The 19699-nt window shown below is 37.2% G+C and overlaps 1 protein-coding gene across 1 annotated transcript in view; it reads right to left on the reverse strand.

Annotated features, from left to right (window-relative positions):
* The window catches only part of LOC137890831 (uncharacterized), a 41454-nt gene that overhangs the window by 7967 nt on the left and 13788 nt on the right, over positions 1 to 19699 (reverse strand). Inside the window, exons 18-30 of the mRNA XM_068735077.1 lie at positions 19318 to 19572; positions 17935 to 17979; positions 9880 to 9927; positions 8897 to 9165; positions 7905 to 8193; positions 6846 to 6889; positions 5640 to 5928; positions 5269 to 5309; positions 4827 to 5112; positions 3180 to 3220; positions 2711 to 2984; positions 906 to 934; positions 212 to 497 (exon numbers count right to left, since the gene is read on the reverse strand). Coding sequence (XP_068591178.1) covers positions 212 to 497; positions 906 to 934; positions 2711 to 2984; positions 3180 to 3220; positions 4827 to 5112; positions 5269 to 5309; positions 5640 to 5928; positions 6846 to 6889; positions 7905 to 8193; positions 8897 to 9165; positions 9880 to 9927; positions 17935 to 17979; positions 19318 to 19572 — 2196 coding nt within the window. The remainder of the gene's footprint in view (positions 1 to 211; positions 498 to 905; positions 935 to 2710; positions 2985 to 3179; positions 3221 to 4826; positions 5113 to 5268; positions 5310 to 5639; positions 5929 to 6845; positions 6890 to 7904; positions 8194 to 8896; positions 9166 to 9879; positions 9928 to 17934; positions 17980 to 19317; positions 19573 to 19699) is intronic.

Below are 19699 nucleotides of genomic sequence, written 5' to 3' on the forward strand. Positions count from 1 at the left end.
TGCTGCAGAATTAATGAAGGGCAAACACTGATTTGTGTAGAATGGATAGACATCCAAAATTCAAAGAGCAGAGGAGCAGAATTGCTTGTTGACCCGCGATGAGAAATGGCTTCAAACCCCCTCATCGGTGATCAGATTGGCGAATTCTGCTTCCAGCAATCTTATTTCTGGCAAATAAGAAAAAAAGGACAGATTTTTCCTCACAACTTACCTTTGGATCCTGAGCTGAAGTCTGACAACCTCTTCACCAGATCCCTCCTGTTCATCTCCATTAAAACGTCACTGGTCACCTCCACAGACTGCTGCTTGTAGATCTCCATCATCAGCTCCACTATTTCATGTCTGTCTGCCGTCTCCATTCTCTGTCTTGACATTCTTGGGAGGCCTTTCTTCATTCTAGTGCGCTGCAGGATGTGCTTGAATTGCTCAAGCTCCCCGTAACTTAGATCTTCTAGTGTTTCCAAAAGCTTCTCCTGAACTGATGTCATGGTTACATCCTGATGGATTAAAAGTAATGAGAGTACATTCATGTAATATCCCCCATTGTAGTAATGAAACATTAAGCAAGTCATTAAGAGTGTTGTAACAATGTATATTTACCACATCAGGCACAATGATACATTTTCAGTTTAAGATATGTGCTAATTTCTGTAGCATCATCACAACACTATATGATATGAGTAATATGCTTTACTGACTGTCTCTAACTCTCTCTCACACTTTGCTACAAAAAGTAGGAATGAAGCCACCTGATCACATCTCTCATCACTTATACAGCAGATGTGATGTTTCTGGTTTAAAAACGGTTTCCACCTCTTTACTGTCAACATGAGGATTATTTTCAACCTGTAACAATTAAATGAAAGCTGTGTTGTGTAAAATGTGTCTGATCTGACACTACTCACATTCTTGATCGGTTTAGACAGATGTTCCTCTGAGGAGAAAGAAAACAGAAAATCACTCGTTGACTGACAGATTCAAAATCAGACTCGTCAGATTAAGTTGCCTTTGAATAAAATATATAAAGAATTTATTGCAAAATAACACTAAAATCTCTAATCACAAAGAGGGAGAAAGAAACACTGGACACCAATGAAATCTAACGACTCCATTACAAAATCGCTGCAACGATCAACTGCTGCCTGTTGCACCTCCACCGAACTGCAGCTGCAGTCAACTGGGAGCCACCCTTCACAGATGTGTTGCCCCTTACATCTCAGAACATCTGGAGGTGGTGGGGCAGCAGTAGAAATGCTTCTCTAAGTGTAAGTCAGAAGCTGAGACTCTAATCTCACCCCTCAGGCAGCCTGTCTCCAGCCGATCAGCGTGATCTTAAGGGCTGACCAGGATGGTTGAGATTGAACAAACCATCGTTATGCCTTTTTCAAGCTGCTACCATCCACTTGTGATCTTCTGGCTTGTGTAGCAGACGGATAAATTGCTGATGTATGTAGATATCAAGCTCTGAATGCAGGTTGGTATGTAGAAGAACATGAGAGTAAAGGTGATGAGCTGATGTGGAAGACAGCTGTAGGCATTTTCCAGCTCAAGCCAAACAATGTGGAGGTTGGATTTCTTGTATTTGCCCATCTGTATTTGCTCCCAGATAATGGCGGAGAGTTCCACGCAGGCATTGAACCCTGGGACTCCTGCTGCTGGTATTGATGTAGTTTATTAACAGTAAGTATCAGGTCATGCGTTTTGCCACCACTGAGAAGAAAATCTTGCCCTTCACGTTAACGCCTCTGAACTGGTGGATGTTATGGGAATCTTCCTCTTTTTCTTCTTCTCAGGCAGACCTCAGGCATACTTGAATTGGTCACATAAAAATGTATCCAATAATCCACAACATTTATCTAACAAAATATCCTGCTTCAATCCATATTTGCTGGCATTAAGCCTTTCAAAAACAACTTTTTCACTGCGGTCAAAAACTGTCTGCTCTCCCACATTCCACACAGACACAAATGAAGAATCACATCTAAAGCCTGTCGACATTTAAAGCTTCATCCCAAGAGAAGCTTAGAATGTAAAAAAAAAAAGAAATACATTCAGGACAGCCTTTGTCAAAAATGTATTACAAGCATGACTCCATCTTTTTAAATGTCTTATAATCATTGAAAAATATAAATTAAAGTCACAGGTAATAAATAATACTGTAGATTCAGACAGAATATTTACGATCTTGACAACGAGAAAGTTTAAGGCAACCACTCCGTCAGTCAGTCTTTTCTGGACACCAGCTGCCCTTTCATAGTAGTTACTGATGTCCCAGATTTGTAGAAGATAAATACTACAGTGCTGTCAATTTATGATATTCAAAATGTAATATAAGTGTTGATTGAAGTTATTTAATGGGTCAAAGTAGTTGGCCTTCATGTACTTCATCGTATTGAAAACGGTATCTGATATTTTGCTCCTAAATAAGGCTCAGCTGCTTTTAAATAAAATAAAATACAAAAAAATTCAATGCTGCAAAAATGTACTCAGTAATGATGTCATAGAATTCAACAAGGCTGATTCAATTCCATGATTTCTGCAGTAGAAGTAATGAATGTGATGTTGTTGAATTGCTGCCTAGCCTCTATTATTTAATACGTCACATTAGGGAATAAATAAGTTTGATTATTATTGATTATTATGAATTCTAAAATCTATTTTCTGAGAAACATATTGTATGATGTGAAAGTTTTTGTATTAATAATCTTACCTGGGAGTCCTAAGCTGGTTTCTGACAACCTCTCTACCAGATCTCTCCTGTTCACCTCCTCTGTCACCTCCACAGACTGTTGGCCGTAGGTCTCCATACTCAGCTTCACCATTTCAACTCTGTCTGCCTTCTTCAATCTCTTTCTTGGGATTCTTGGGAGACCTTTCTTTATTTTACTGTACTGCAGGACATGTTTGAATTTCTCGAGATCCTCGTAATTTAAATCTTGCAGTGTTTCCAAAAGCTTCTCCTGAACTGATGGCATGGTTGCTTCCTGATGGATTAAAAGTATTCAGAGGTATTAACATCAACGGTGGATAACATTATTACTTAAGAGCTCAATCGTAACGCCGTGAGAACCAATTTAAAACACTTGGTTTGGTTTGAATCATTTATAATGTTCAAGAACAGGCTGGTTTTCAATCTGCATCTATTGAATGAAAGCTGTGATGTGTAAAGTCAGACTCACGCTTTCTGACAGTGAAGGTTGATGTTCATCCACAGAGTGTTCTTTTGAGGAGAAAAAACATTTAAAATCATTCTGGCGAATAAAACCTAATTAAACATAGAGAGTAAGATTGACTTTAATGGAGCGCAGATGCTTGAAAAGTGAATAAAACAGATTCACTACAGAATGACAAAAGCCCTGCAACAAATACTGAACTCATTAAAAGATATAACATGCAGCAATTTCCCAAAAGACAATGTATAGACTGATACAATAAAAATCCCAAAAGACAGTCCCTCTCAAGGTCTCTTCATTCACTCTCTAGCTCGCTCGACCACTGCTGTGGTCTCTCTCTCTCTCTCTCTCTCTCTCTCTCTCTCTCTCTCTCTCTCTCTCTCTCTCTCTCTCTCTCTCGCTCTCGTTGAGCTGGAGGGCCGAATTTTGAATGTTGTGTTTACAAACAGTGTGACTGCATATTATACCTTTAAACTTTCAATTTTGAGACACACAATTATGTCACGATTAGGGATGGGTATCGTTTGGGTTTTTTCCGATACCGGTGATAAAACGATACTTTTCAAACGATACCGGTGCTAAACGATGCCTGAACCGATACTTAAAAAAAAAAACACAAAACGACGATTGGCGACATTAAAGAAAGGCTTTTTTTTATTGCCAAGGCAATTTGTTTTCTTCAAATTGAACAATATATTAACTGTTTGAAGTATACTATAAATATAGTTCTCCCACACAACTTCCTTTCTCCGTTCTCTACACTGGCTACCTGTAAGAGCTCGCATCCAGTTTAAGACTCTGGTGCTAGCCTACAGGGCAGTGAAAGGAACAGCTCCTTCGTATCTCCAGGCCATGGTCAACCCTTACACCCCCGCCCGACCACTTCGCTCTGCTGCCTCGGGGCGATTGGTTGCCCCGTCGCTCAGAGGTCCTGGCGGCCGATCGACCCGGTCACGGCTGTTTTCTGTCCTGGCCCCACAGTGGTGGAATGAACTTCCCACTGACGTCAGGACAGCAGAGTCGCTGCCCATCTTTCACCGCAGGCTGAAAACCCACCTCTTCAGGAAGTGCTACCCTGAGCCTTCCACTTAGCACTTATTGTTTTCATACTAGCTTGTTGCACTTATTGTATTCGTATTACTTATAGCACTAACTGTTTTTCTTGTTTCTGCGCTGTACTTTGGCTCTGAGTTATGCTCTGCTTCATGCTCTTAGATGCTTGTTTGGAAAAGGAAATGTACTTATGACTTCTGGTGACTAGTAGTTCTTTTGATTACCAATGTTGATGCACTTATTGTAAGTCGCTTTGGATAAAAGCGCCTGCTAAATGACTGTAATGTAATGTAATGTAATGTAAATATAAATAAATACAAAACACTTGGCTTCAAACTACAGCTTCAAACTTTTTAACTTCAAACTATGAACAATATAGTAACTGTTAACAACAGTTTACAGTATACTTAAATAAATATACATAAACATCAGCAATTCTTTTGCAGAAATATGAGCATATTTGCCTTGGCACCGAAAAGCACCGAAAGGAAGCACCAAAATCTGCGATGCGTTTCAGTCCGGTAGGACATATTGGCACCGGTTTTCGGTACCCAACCCTAGTCACGATTATGTCATGTGTTTTTTTTATCTTTGTCTTACCTTTGAGTCCTGAGCTGCTCTCTGACCACCTCCACATTAGATCAGTTCTGTTCATTTTCTTAACAACCTCCCTGGTTAAATCCACAGACTGATGGCCGTAGAGCTGCACCATCAGATCCACTGTTTCTTTACTGTCTGCTGTTTGTCTCAACATTGATGAAATGTCTGGGAGGTTGTTCTGTGAGATGATCAACTGCAGGAACTCCTGGAATTTCTTTAACTCCGAATGATCTAAATCATTCAAGGTTTCCAAAAGCATCTGTTTAACAGCTGCTTTTGTTGCTACCTGAAAATAATCAATACATTCATAAAATACATAAATAAGTAAATCATGAATTTGGGTCTTATTTTTTTAAATGTTAAACATGACAACATGTTTTAAGCAGCATTGGTTGAATAAAATCTGTGTTGTATGAAGTCAGACAGATGTGACATTACTCACTCTCTGGATCAGTGCAGATCTGTGTTCATCGGAGAGTTTCTCTGAGGAGAAAAGTAGTAAAAGTCATGAGTGATTGATCTAATGTCTGACAATAAATATTGTTAACAGACAACATTGCTTTTTAGAAAATCTACACAACACAATATTACACTTAAACCACCACAATAGTCATTGTTGTCTCATATTATAACATATTTTCCATACTTCATATCATCATACAATATATTTTGTACACAAGATGATGTCTTTTCTCTACATTATCAATCATATTATTCATAATGAAAAGACAAGAAGCTTATGACACAACTTATGACATACGTGTGAAGTAGCAGTTTCATGGTTTTAAGATGTTTTTGTCTTTGTTGTCTTACTTTTGGGTCCTGAGCTGCTGTGTGACAACCTCTGCACCAGATCAGTCCGGTTCATCTCCTTTAAAACCTCCTTGGTCTTGTTCACAGAATGTTGTCCGTAGATCAGCACCATAAAAAACACCATGTCCTGATTGTCTGTTATCTCTAACAGCGTCAATTTGATGTCTGAGGAGCGTCTGCTGAAGTCAAATTGACTCCAGAAAACATCTTTGAACTTCTCAAGCTCCTCGTCACTCAAACCAGCCAGCGTTTCCAAAAGCAGCTCTATAACAGACGCCATCGTTTCCACCTGACATATTCAAAGGAAATGTTCATGAGGCAAAAGTGCAAAAAAATCTTCTGTTCACATTTCACAAGGTAATGATATGATTGATAATATTTGTCCAATTCATCTCACACACACTCCCCGTTCAGTTCTGAAAAAACCTTCTTCTGAAAAATTAAGTTGGTTTTGTTCATTTATAATATTTAAGGTGAGGATCAGTTTGAATCTACATCTATTGAATAAAAGCTGTATTGGGTAAAGTAGCGCTGCAACTTATTATTATTTTCATATGTTAATGACTTGCAATTTTTATTTTTCAATATACAAAACAATCAGTGTACAACTATCTACAAATACATCTGATGTCCTTCTCCATTGCTCCCTCCCAACCCTGTGCAACTCCAAGAACAACATTTCAATCAATCAATAATGTGCCTTCATAGAAATAAAATTAAGAACAATAAATAAAATAACATAACTACATTAATCCTTTTAAGAACATAATATAAAATCCACCTGGAGTACTTGAGATTCATCAGCTTCCTACTTACCCTTACTCCTGTGCACTCATTTCAGTTAACTATCATTCTTATCATTGATGAATGTGACGATTATTTTCTAAATTGATCGATTCATTGTTTGGTCTATAAAATGTCAGAAAACGGTTAAAGATCTCAATTCCCTAAAGTCCACGTTGACATCTTTAAAAGTCTTGTTTTGTCTGACTCAACAGCCCAAACCCCAAAATATTCAGTTTACAATGATGCAGAACAGAGAAAAGAAGAAGACCTTCTCAACAATATTTGACATTTTTGCTAAACCAAAAGTACTTAAACGATTAAGAGATTGTCAAAATAGTAGTGATTTATTTTCTGTTGATCAACTGATTGATGAAATGTTTCAGCTTTAGTTTAAAGTCAGACAGATGTGACATTACTCACTTTCTGGATCAGTCCAGGCCAATGTTCATCCACAGTGTGTTTCTCTGAGGAGAAAAGAAATATAGATGATTGATTTAACACCAGGCTTTATAATAACACACCGTCAGACTACAAGAACTATAATGTTGAGGATTGATTGCATAATGAACAGAAAATCTGCAGTATACCATAATAAAAATAACTTGCCTTCTTATTTGCTAGACTGAAATGTAAATTAAAGTAACTACATGGCTTTGAGGAATCATTTTTCTTCAAGTTCAATGAATAATATTCAACAGATTCATGTGAAATTATGGAGACAACATTAACCAAATTCATATTGAGTTATATAGAATACAGGACTGGTAATAATCAAATCAAAATATTTGGCAAATTTAAAGGACCAAAAAACAAAGAAGATCATGTGTCCCAATAAAGAAAAATGTTTTTAAACAATAGAAAATGTCATCACTTCATCATTTTACCCTATCATCATAATTAGCATATGAATTCTTGAGTTATGTCCAAAAACGTGTTTCATGAGGTCAGAGTGACCTTTGACCACCAACATCTAATCACTTCATCCTTGAGTCCAGGTGGACGTTTGTGCCAAATTTGAAGAGATTCCCTCCAGGCGTTCCTGAGATATCACGTTCACCACAATGGACCAGATGGAAGTACGTATGGACAACCCGAAAACATAAAGCCTCCGCCCACGGCCACAAGTCAACAGACTCATTAACCCCTCAGAACATCTTTACTTTGAAGATGAAATCCAAAACATTCACCTCTGAAGTAATATTTGTCTAATTTAACATGTGGTCTTTATTTTGTATGCACAAGTATATTTAATTAGTTAAACTAGACGCTTCAAAAAGACAACGAACAACTAACTCTGTGAAGCTTATAAAGTTCAGTTTTTGTTGAGAATGTGTTTGAGAGCTGTTCTTTCAACTCTTTGCTAGTTTTGCTGTCATGGCGGGCCTATATGGTGTTGTTGCATTGCTTTATACTAGAAGCTGCTGTATTTGTAACCATGCATATTAAATATCATTAATGTGACCGTTATCTTTATCTTACCTTTGGGTTCTGAGCTGGTCTCTGACAGCCTCTGCACCAGATCAGTCCTGTTCATGTCCATGAAAACCTCCTTGGTCACCTCCACAGACTGTTGATTCCATATCTGCACCATCACATCCACCAGGTGGTCTGTCCTGTCTGCCATAAGCAGTCGTCTCCATGAGTTGTATGGAAGACCCCAGAGGAAGAAGTTGAACTGCAGCAACCACTTGAATTTCTTTAACTCCTTGGAGCTCAAATCATTGAGAGTTTCCAAAAGCAGCTCTTTAGCAGTCGTCATTGTTTCCACCTGGAAAATTCCAATTATATGTTCATAAAGGAAACATGTTGATGAGAACCAGTGTTCTGTAAAGGAGAAGCTTGAATTCCTCCATACAGAGCATGATGGGTCATTGAATGGTTTACATGTAAAATGATGTGAATCATAGGGTCTGACTTTCAGACACCAGGTCAACTCAGTGGAACACTTATGGGAGATTTTGGACTGAAGTTTAGGCAGCGCTCTAAACCAACATCATCAAAACAGAAAATGAATGCATGTCATGAGGTGGTGCTCATCTCTCCAGCAGAGTTCCAGATAATTTATGATGTTTTGCAATATGCCGATTTTCAGTTATGCAGCAACAGTAGTTTGAGAAGTTTCTATCGATGTTTTCTTGACTCTGTTGAAATCCGTTGTGACGTATGTGAATGTGACTACAGCTGCTGTCCTTCAGAAGGGAACACGCTGTAAACTGTTCAGAGCTGCGCTTTTTAGGCCGACAGGAGACGAGTCAATCACATTTTCTAGTGGAGGATTCCTTTAGGGATTTTAGAAATAGCACCCAAAGTTTGACTTGTATTCAAAAAATATGTGTTATATCACATTCACTTCAAATTTGATTCTCAATTGTATTTACCTATTGAGTCTCAAACACTGTGACTATATGAGAGGTTCCACCTGTGACATCCACACTTCTTAAAATGCTTTATATCACTAAGGATTTACTCACTGGCACTTCTGTTCTCCTGAGCTCATCGATTAGATATCGCTCATGTTTATTCAGGATTCTGCAGAACATCGCTTTTCCTTGATCTCCGCTGGATTCCAAAGGCCCACTAAAGAGCGCCGCCATCTTCTCCTGAGAGGTAGGCAGAGCCTGGATTTCATCATAACTATCTCGTTGGATGATGTTTTCGTGGAGGAGCTCATCCAAAATGGGTGCAATGTTGCTCACTCTCTTGATCAGATTGACTTGATGTTTTTCCACAAAGTGCTCCCCTGAGGAAACAGAGAAAATACATTTCTTTAGAAGAGAAGTTTCATTACAAGATGCTGTAAAACTCCTACTTATATCATTCAAAGTGTAGATAACTGACATTCTTCAAATATAAAAACACAGACAAACAAGAAAAGGTATTAAGATTCTGTAACAGTGATTTCTATAGTTCAGTTGTTTGTGTATTGCATTCATTGAAGCGTTTTAACTGCATGCGTGAAACACAAACATCACACATACAACTGTGTTTTAGAGCAATAGTGACTCAAGTGTTCATTTTGATGTTTCAATTTTGTCTGTGACACTCAGCCCCAAGCCTTTGTGTTCTTATTGGAGATGTAAATCAAATACATAGTTTCATTTTTTTTTAAAAGGCTAAAGAAGTCCTAAAACAGCTGGGCACTGTAGTTCTTTTTGCCAACCTTAGTGAAACAGGAGTAAATATTGCATTTGTTATTGACTATTTTCAGCTGCAGAATTGATGCATTACTGAGTAAAATCAAATCAAATCTAAAAACTGAACTGCTGATCTGCAAAATCTTGTTTTGGCAAAGTTTATACATTTTTAAGAACACATTTCGTTCCTTTAGACACTGAATGTGTTTTGTTACCACATTTGTTCAATAAGTTGCACGTTCTTTTCTTTTATGTCGTAGACAACCTGAACTCGGTGAGTAACAGTGAGATGACTGTGTACATAATATCTGTGCACCTACCTTCTGCCATTGTGTTCACATCAGCTGCTGCTACTGAGGATGAAGTAGCTGTAAAAATAAAAGGTACAATTAAGACTTCAGAACAATATATTGTTCTTAGACTTTGTGCATACCTCTGTCGTCTCATATCCATATAATAATAATAATAATAATAACTTTATTTACATGGCACCTTTAAGAACAGAGTATACACCACACACTGGGAGGCTCAGTTAAATGACAAATCCAAATGTTCAGCCCAAGGAAAGAAATCAATAAAAAAATGTCCATGAAGGAATTCTTCAATCTTAAACAGCTTATAAAGGCCCATGCAGAAATAAGCTACAAGAGAAGTGCATCGCATAAAATGAGCTTCTGATTCACAGCTTTGATCCATTAAAGAGGTACAAAGGCAAAGCAGCATGTGGTCATATTTAAAGCTACAATACAGTATTAATTCAGCCTGACACAGCTGCTTATGTCAGACAGGGAAACACAGTGATTGAGGTACAGTATGACTAAAAGTAATGATTATTTTCATTATGGATTGATCTGCTGATTATTTTTTGATTAATCGATTACCTGTTTAGTTTAAAATATGTCAGAAAATAGTGAAAAATGACCATCACCAAGGGCGCAAAGTGAGTCCACAACCCAAAGTTATTTATTCTCCAGTAATATTCTACAGTCTATGGTAATATTACAGAGAAAAGCAGCAAATCCTTAAATCAGACAATGTTTGTCATTTCTGCTTGATAAATGACTTAAACAAAGTACTTTTAGTACTTTTAGTACTTTTACTTTACCAAAGTAAAAGTACTATTACAGGCTATTTCACTGTATGATAAGTATTGATGCATTATTGTGTACATCACTTTCATGTTGCAGCAGATAAAGATGGAGGTAATGTTAACTACTACGTATGGGTGGCTTAATTCATGATAATACACATTTCATCTCTCGTGGTCTTTACCGTTATTCTAGGTTCTGTTTCACTAAAATGGCTTGTCAAAGCATTTTAGATCCTTGTGTTAGTTACTGTATCATTAGTATATTTAGTTATTAATTAGCTAAGATAACTGTGTTTTTCACACATTAGCGTCAAAGTTTAAGCTCGACACAAAGTTAAACCTATGAAAGTTAAAGTAAGAAAAAAAGGTTGTCAAATGCTGTTTTACAAACCTTTTTAAAACAGCTTGTAGCTTCAGCTGTCAGAGTCCGTCCATTTTATCTAATGGCTGCAAATAGTTCTTCGTATAGTTGACAGGTATTTAGTAGAAGTCTGCTCCTCTCTCGAATAGCGTTTCCTCTTTAACTGACGTTTCCTGTACTGCCCCCCTTCAGGTCTACGGGGTCTACATGGCTGCAGTATTCAGAACGGAGCGGTAGAGGGCGGTAGAACAACACGAATTCAACACAAAAGAAGGGATAAAACAAGTTGCGATATTGGGGAAGAAATGAGGATTTAAATTCTCATCTGAAAAAATGAAAGTAATGTTCTTTACGAGACGGAGGAACTAGGGGACACTTTCAGCTGAATCTGTATGAAAACAAGTTATAAATAGTTGAGTCATTTCGGTTTTTAGGAGTACACTTTGACAGCAGATTAACATGGAAAGACCACATTAAAAATGTTAGTGATAAGTGTAAACAAGTTATAAATGCACTGAGATGTCTGGTAGGGTTGGACTGGGGAGCAGACATTGCATCATGATACACATTTACAAAGCTCTAATTAAATCCAGATTAGATTACAGTAGTATATATAAATATAGATATAGATATAAATATATAGAGCATATGGTTCAGCATCAGAAACCACACTTAAACAGATGTTATCCAGACCAGGGCCCTCAGAATTTGTATGTGTGCAGTAAGAACATCACTTGTGTGCGCCATCCAAGTAGAGCAGGAGAAATGCCATTGTGTCTTCACAGAAAACAACTGTTGGTTAATTATTGGATAAATCTGAGAGGTCATGAAGATAATCATCCAACTAAAAAAGTATTACAGGCATGTTGGGAAAGACATAAAAAGACAAGTTTTGGCTGGATAGGAGAAGCAACATTAAGAAGCCTCGGAGTCTCTGATAATGAGCTTTGCCCTGCTGTCATTTGGCCAATAACTCCTGTGTGGTTGCTTAAAGAACCAGAGGTGGACATGGAGTTGCTGCAAATTAAGGTAAGACACACATTTGAAATATTGAAACGCACTTTGAATTCTTTAGCTGTGTATACAGTTGAATTGTATGCAATTTGTTTGGCCCTAGAGTGGGTTGACTCTAAAACAGATATTATCCAGTAGACTACAGAAAAGCCTTCATTGTGAAATCCCCATTCAGCCCATTTTAGAAGAAGCAATGTCTCCAAATCTTCCCTCTGGTTGACTCCCTCTCAGCTCCCATATATTTCAGGGAGTAATGCAGGAGTGCTGGTGGCCAGTGGGAGAGCAGCGAACCAGTAATAGGCTCATGGGGAGCAGGTGTGTCGGACTGGAAGCTGCCTCCACACTCTTGTTTGCTTCTCTGGCTTGAGCTCCGAGTTCTCGTGCTTGAGGTAATGTTTTTAAATTAATTTGAACATTGAATGAATTTAATACCCTGAGGTATTGTATTTTTAATCATTAAGTCAGTCTGCCATAACTTTAATTGTGGTTTGAGAACCAAACCTGAAAAAACAAGTAATGTTGTCACCTGGTGCAAAGTATGTAATGTATTGACCAAAATCCATATTTACCTTATTGTTGACGGTACATGTGACCGTATATGTTAGAAATGCTTGTTCTAGTACAGATCATTTTAGTTTTATTCATCTTGTTGTTAACTTTAAGTTAGATTTTAAACAGTGTAGTTTTTTAATTCGGTCTTTCTTTGTTTTGAGTACTGCAGCTGATGGTGGCCTAGAGTCAAAGGTGGGCCGGCAGAGAAATGTTCAGTTATTGTACATTATATTATTATTATACATTTTAACTTTTGCAAGGTGTGGACAGAAATATTGTAGGATCCAACCTAATTCTAACATTAAACAGTCAGCTGTTAAGTAGTAGCTTGTGTATTTGGTGGTTTTGTGTTTGTCAGTGAACTGAAACCTTTTTCTCCAGAACGGGGAGGAGTCAAAAAAATACAGAAGAATATGTTTTAATGTGTAAGTGTAGTTGACTGTATGAGTGAGGCACACATAATTCACTAAAATCAAACACTGACACTAACAATATGAGAGCTCCGATGTATTGATATTTACATAGTAGTACAGTTTAGGGATCAGCTTCTCCAACAACAGAGCCATGGCCAGACTCTGACTCCCAGAACTAACTCATTACAGAATCATCTGCATATTTAATCATGAATGTTTCCTGGATTAGATTCATGAAATGTAGAACGTACATTCAGACCATAATGAGTCAAAGTGTTGTTAGATGAGTGAGCAATAAGTTAAACAAGATACCAGACATAATAATGACATCATATCAAGACGATTTATTTATTGAAAAGCAACAAATGCTGTACAAAATTAGACAATATGCAAAAACGTTTTTTTAAAAGGGCATCGTCATAATTTATATATTTGAGTAAAATATAAAATCAGATAAAAAAAGGTCTGCTCCAATAACACAATAACACTGTTTCTGTTCTGTGTGCAGAATTGTGCAAAGTGAAAACCTGAATTGTCATTTACATAAAAAATATACAAAACATTTTTAATACAGCTTAGATAAAATGTTTGATTCATTTTACATTATCACAGAATGAAAAAAGCCAATCTTAAAGTTACTATGAGGAACTTTGAACTGCTTATGAAAGTCATAAACATAAGAAGAAAGTTCCTTGTATTATCTTTAAAAAAAATACATACACACTTAGATATAGCACCAGGAGGAATATCGTCATAAATGCTTGATATAAAATGGTTCTGTTAATGTGAACAAAATATCAGGTTCAGGTAGCCAGAGTCTGGGTCAAAAAGGCTAATTCAACCAAAGTATTTATGACCCCTTCCTCTTGAGATCAGCATCAAGATATGACTCCTTGTCCTCGAGGATTTTGTAGAAGACGTCTTTGCCTTCATATCCTGCAGCTTTCAGGGGACCTCTGTAGAGCTTCCTCATCTTCTCCTGAGTGGTTGGGATGGCACTCATTGTGTCATAATCTTCTTGTGAGATTACACCTTCGGTCAGAAGATTATCCAAGATGGTATTTATATTGTTCACTCGGTCGATCAGATCACACCGGTGTTGATCCACAAAGTGCTCCCCTGAGGGCAGCAGGGATGAAAAATATATTTTGATTCAGGTTAATATCTGCTGACATCAGTTCCTTTAGATTTTTGTTTTGTTTGTAACATTCTAAGCTTCTATTGGGATGAAGCTTGAAATGTCAACAGGCTTTAGATGCAGCCTTCATTTGTGTCTGTTTGGCAAGAGGGAGAGCGTGGCTCCTGAGAACACCCCTCTTGCTGTAGTAGAATGGCACAGTCCAATTGACCAGGCTCATCTACTTATGCAGGTGTGATGCAGCATGTTGATGGATAGTGACTCACTGAACTTAGAGAAGCGTATTTCCACCACTACACAGAAAATACTGTAATATGCTGATAAATTACACTTATCTGCCGCTATAGTTAACCAACGGCATTAACTGTTAATTTACATTTAAAGGATGAACATTTGACTGTATGTTACAGTTATGATATACTGTAAGATACTGTTTTAAATCCACTGTGAATTTACAGCAATTCATTACAGTGTATGCTGTAACATTTTGGTGGGTTTGATACAGTACAATCAAGAAAGATGGTAATAGCTATTCAAGTATTGTACTGGTCATGCAGTTTTTAACAAATCTTTAATCTTACTTAAAATCATTTAGCTGGGTAGCTGTGTTTTAATTGAGCGTATGGAAGAAGCGTGTTCGAGTTTAATATTTTTTCCATGTTAAAAGTTATTCACTCAGCACTTTTCAAAACAAAGTTACAAATTGCTTTATATTAATAAAACATTGCAAGACTGTAATGAGGCAAAATACAATCAGTTGATTAAAAATAATAATAATTCAATACAAAATAAAACGGAACAAAGAGTCAATAATAATATAAGATTCAAAACATAATAGAAGAGAGAAGACATCTTGGAAATCAAACTGTGCTAGCATTAATAAAACAAAAGCTGTTTTTAATAGATATACATTTTGAGAAGTGCAAAGATGTAACCAATTTTGCAAGAACGAGAATTTGTTACTTCTGTTTAGATTAACTACTGTAATTAATTAAACTCTTTGTCACCCGCTTGTTTCAAATAAATTCTGAAAAGCTTGGCATTAAATTAAACAATTATTTGCCTTAAAATGATTAATATTACCACAACATCTGGGTTCCAGTGGTTAGGATGGAAACTGTCTCCACCGCCTCTTTTGTAAGAGAAAAAAACATCACCTGAGGATTTCAATACAATAGAATCATAACAATTGAGGTACTTGGTCACTGAAACAGCATTTGCAGAAAACATTCACAACTACTACGTTAGGTTTTGAGAAAGAAGCACAACGCTGTGAACATTATCAGAAAGGATCCCTCTGAACAGTTACATGCATAACGTCTAATTAATGAGCACATTTAAAAGAAACCTGGAGGGAAAAATGAGAATTCATTTCTAAGCTCTATTACATCAACACAACAATCAGTTATTTACATAAAATAATTTGGGTAAAAACAGACTTTCATTCCATTTGTTATTTGTTGGATAAAAACATTACACGTCTGGTGAACCTCCATTCATTTCTTACATGAATGTCTGATAAACATTTGATAAATCTGATTTTCAAAGTAAAACTCATCTCATCATGATCCTCACTGATCAGGCAGAAGAGGCACCACGCCTCATACACATTGAAACTAATTCAAAGGTAACAATAAGAGGAAACAGCTGTTTAAACATAAAGCCGAAAAGCTTTTTTGTTTTTAGAAAACCCCCACAGAGACATAGCGTTAAACATTAAAATTCCCCCGTTGTTATTGTATTAAAACATTGGTCCCAGTTAGACTGTATATTTGGTCTAAAAATACATTTCACCACAACATTCACTTCTTTTTCTTGAGATCAGCAACGATAAATGTCTCCTTTTCCTCAAGGATTTTGTAGAAGACTTCTTTGCCTTCAGATCCAGCTTCATACAGGGGACCAGAGTAGAGCTTCTTCATCTTCTCCCTCGTGGTAGTGATAGCCAAGATTTTCATTTTAAATCCAATTCATCCCCTGAGAAAAGAAGGAACAATGACAGAATTGTATCAAGTTGGCTTCATGTTATCTCCAAATCTAATCTAAGAAAAGGACTTCAGATTAAGTAACAGTGATTTCTATAGTTCAGTTGCATGTGTATTGCATTCATTGAAGCGTTTTGAACTGCATGTGGGTCCCAGGACGAGTACATACTGTTGTTACAGCTAATGAATAAGGGAACATCTCACTGTCACAAAAATATGTTTTCTCCAAATGCCATTCCCACATTTTATTTATGATGACATTTTGGGGAAATGCACTTATTAGCATCTTGCCAAGAGTGAGATTGGCATTTAGCTTAGCTTAGCATAGACATTTAGCTTGGCTTAGCATAGACATTTAGCTTGGCTTAGCATAGACATTTAGCTTAGCTTAGCATAGACATTTAGCTTAGCTTAGCATAGACATTTAGCTTAGCTTAGCATAGACATTTAGCTTAGCTTAGCATAAAGACTGGAGGCACGGGAGCACAGCTAGTCTGTCCAAAGTTTGTGTTTTTTGTACCAAACAAACAAGATATAGGACGATTTTTGAACTCTGGACGAAGCCAGGCTAACTGTTTCCCTTCACTTCCAGTCTTTATGCTAAGCTAAACTAAATGTCTCCAGGCTCAAGTTCTTTTCTTGATGCACAAACATCAGAATCAGAACCGTTTATTGCCAAGTACGTTACACATACAAGGAATTTGACATGGTGAAATGGTGCAACAATAAACAATGATTACAGTGCAATAATCAAGACATAATTTAGAAATAGAAACATATTAAAATGTACAATAAAATATAATGCACAAACAAACAGTACTTTAAAACAAGTGTAATGTAAGTGTAATGTAAAAGTGTCAAGTGTATTTAAATATAGAAACATAGAAGGGATGTGCAACGGAGTGTACCGGTAGGAAATTGTCCTGGGGATGACAGAGTCGGTGTCAGTCACAGCGGTCTTCTCATCCAACTCCAAGAAAGAACACCAACAAATAATGTTTCCACAAAGTGTCAAACCATTCATTTCAATAGTAATAATATTACGCAGCACTCATCTGTTCCTTCCATCACTCTTGAGCCTGTGCTCTGTTTGGAGAACAAGTTAGACCTGTTCTACATATACAACCATGCAGCAAATCAGCAACAAGGTTTCAAAGTCAGATTCTGGATTTAAAATTTTCTAAACAATCTGATCAGTGACTGATCTCAGGCAGCATAAATTCAATTTGCTCAGAAGACATCATATTACCTGTCCAGCCACCTTCTGGTCCGACTGAGGGTCTCACAGCTGAAACAAATTTATGGAAAATTAAAATTGCTTAACGATGAACCGGTCTAGTGTTCATGCATACATACTACTGTTTTTCTATACACACAGCAAGTAAAAATAATCATATTTAATGATAAAATTATAAAACTAATAAAAGCCACAGACTTTGTCTCTCAAATGCTTTTCCTGCACTTAATTTGTCCTCAACTTCCTCTTCCTGGTTTTAAGACACATTGTGCGAGTCGGTGTCATCATAAATGTAGAGGGAGGCAGTTTGCCACAGGAAATGTAATCCTGGTGGTGTAAATATTGATTGCTTTTATGTTTAGGTGAGCTAAAGACAATGTTTCACTCTGCAGGAAGATAAAGTTCTGTTCTATTCTCAACTTCTACAAAAGATATCAAAGGTCAAATCCTAAAGCACAGTTTTTCAGCTAAACATTTACATCATAATGCTGGAAATACTGTAAAACAACTTGATGCAACTCATTTTTCTACAACAGCTAATCTGTAATGTCTCATGTGAACAAAACACTGTCAAAAACAACTCACTGTCACTGGGACCGGGGTATGAGGACCGTCCACCAATCTCTTTCTCTGCAAAAATAGAAAGACACTATTAGATGATGGAATTACACCTTGAGTTACAGGATTAATGGAGGAAACATTCTGAGATTTCTAAACTGGGATCCTGGGTTTGGGCGAAAGATTACGTATTGCTTTATGGTTTATGTACAATGTGGTTAAGTTTTCTTCAAGTCTGTCTTAAAATGATAATCACATGTTCATATATATATATATTAAAAATGTGTTTGTTTTTTATGTTGGACAAACTGAAAAAGTCTTAAAGATTTCCATATCTGAACACAAAACTGCAACGTGTCTGAACACATGCTAATTAAAACATTCTTTTACAGAAGAGCATTTTGTATTCCTGCTCAACCAGTTCAGGTCCTGTTCATACTGGTTGGTAAAGGAGCACATCCAATGTGTGTGATGGGAGGAAAAATCCACACTTCTTGTTCTGTGTTAAAATGTTCATCATGTTGAATTGATTTTTAACTGGTCTGTGCAAATGTTGGTGCGTTTAGGTGTAAAACCACTTCATCAATTTGTAAAATATAAGAATATTATGTTTTTGCCAGATAGACCTGTAGACTGTACTTAATAAAATGTATTATAGCTGCATTCAACCCAGGGGAGGCTCTGGTATTTTGCACGCTGGCTCACTGGAAAAGCTTACAGGGACACTTAATATAATTCATATAATCAATATCAATAACACCTGTGCTTTTCCTACTATGACAAATCAAAATGTCTGCCGTGAAAAGGGCCCTTCATTTAGCAGCTGTGCCATTTTGCTGTATTAAGCTGGAAATAAGCCTTGACTGGACCTACATATGCACACATGGGCTTTGTAGTTTTTATTTACCAGAGAGACTTTGACTAACATAACAAGGAAAAGTGTTTCTTTTTATTTCGTGTCTCAGTGAGCTGCACTGAATGATACAATAAAGACGGGGGTCCCTGTACGTCTGTTATGAAGCAACAACAATTACAGTAAAAGCCCTCTTTGATGCCCAATGAGCAAGAACACGTGATGAGGTGCATATAAGCTGCTCTACAACCCTGCTTCATGCATCTGGTGCCCTTTTTATTTCTTTATTTCACCCTCAGACAGTTGAGTCCGCCACTGATCCAAAGCGAAAGTAAAAATAAGGCGGGTTGGTTCAAACTATATGTTTTTCACTTTCATTTTCAACTTTAATATTGTAGAAAATATGCTATGCTGCAAAAATACCACCTTTCCAATTAAACATGCTCATTTGTCGCTTAATTATCTGCAAGCACACTTTTAAGGGTTTAACGATCTTAAGCCGAATATAGATTCTGCTCTCATTCCACATCAAAACCATGAAGCCGGGAGATATTTACCGAGTTTTGTTGCGTCCTTGTGGCAGCCGATCGCTCTCAATAACTCTACAACCACTGCAGGAGCCCTGAGCTCGGTAAAAGTTGAAACCAAGACATCAGCGACCACTATGAAGCTTTTATTCTCCACCTGGTTGCGTTTGACCCGCGGCTCTCCTTCTCGGTCCAAAAGCTCGTCGAGGAACTTCTCAAAGTTCACCTCTGTCAGGTCCGCCAACGTGTCTTTAATCAACCTTTTTGCAGTTTTCAGGGCCATTTCTTGAAAAAAATGAATGAGATTACAATTAGCGTATAGTTCAGGCTCATGTCCATTCATCAGATGGACACACTTCCTCTCCCAGACCCCCACATACAAAGGTGTTTGAGGGCGCGCGCACACACACAC

Source organism: Cebidichthys violaceus, unplaced genomic scaffold (assembly GCF_023349555.1).
Source record: "Cebidichthys violaceus isolate CVI_PGR_0920_01 unplaced genomic scaffold, fCebVio1.0.p SCAF_7, whole genome shotgun sequence".
NCBI lineage: Eukaryota > Metazoa > Chordata > Actinopteri > Perciformes > Stichaeidae > Cebidichthys > Cebidichthys violaceus.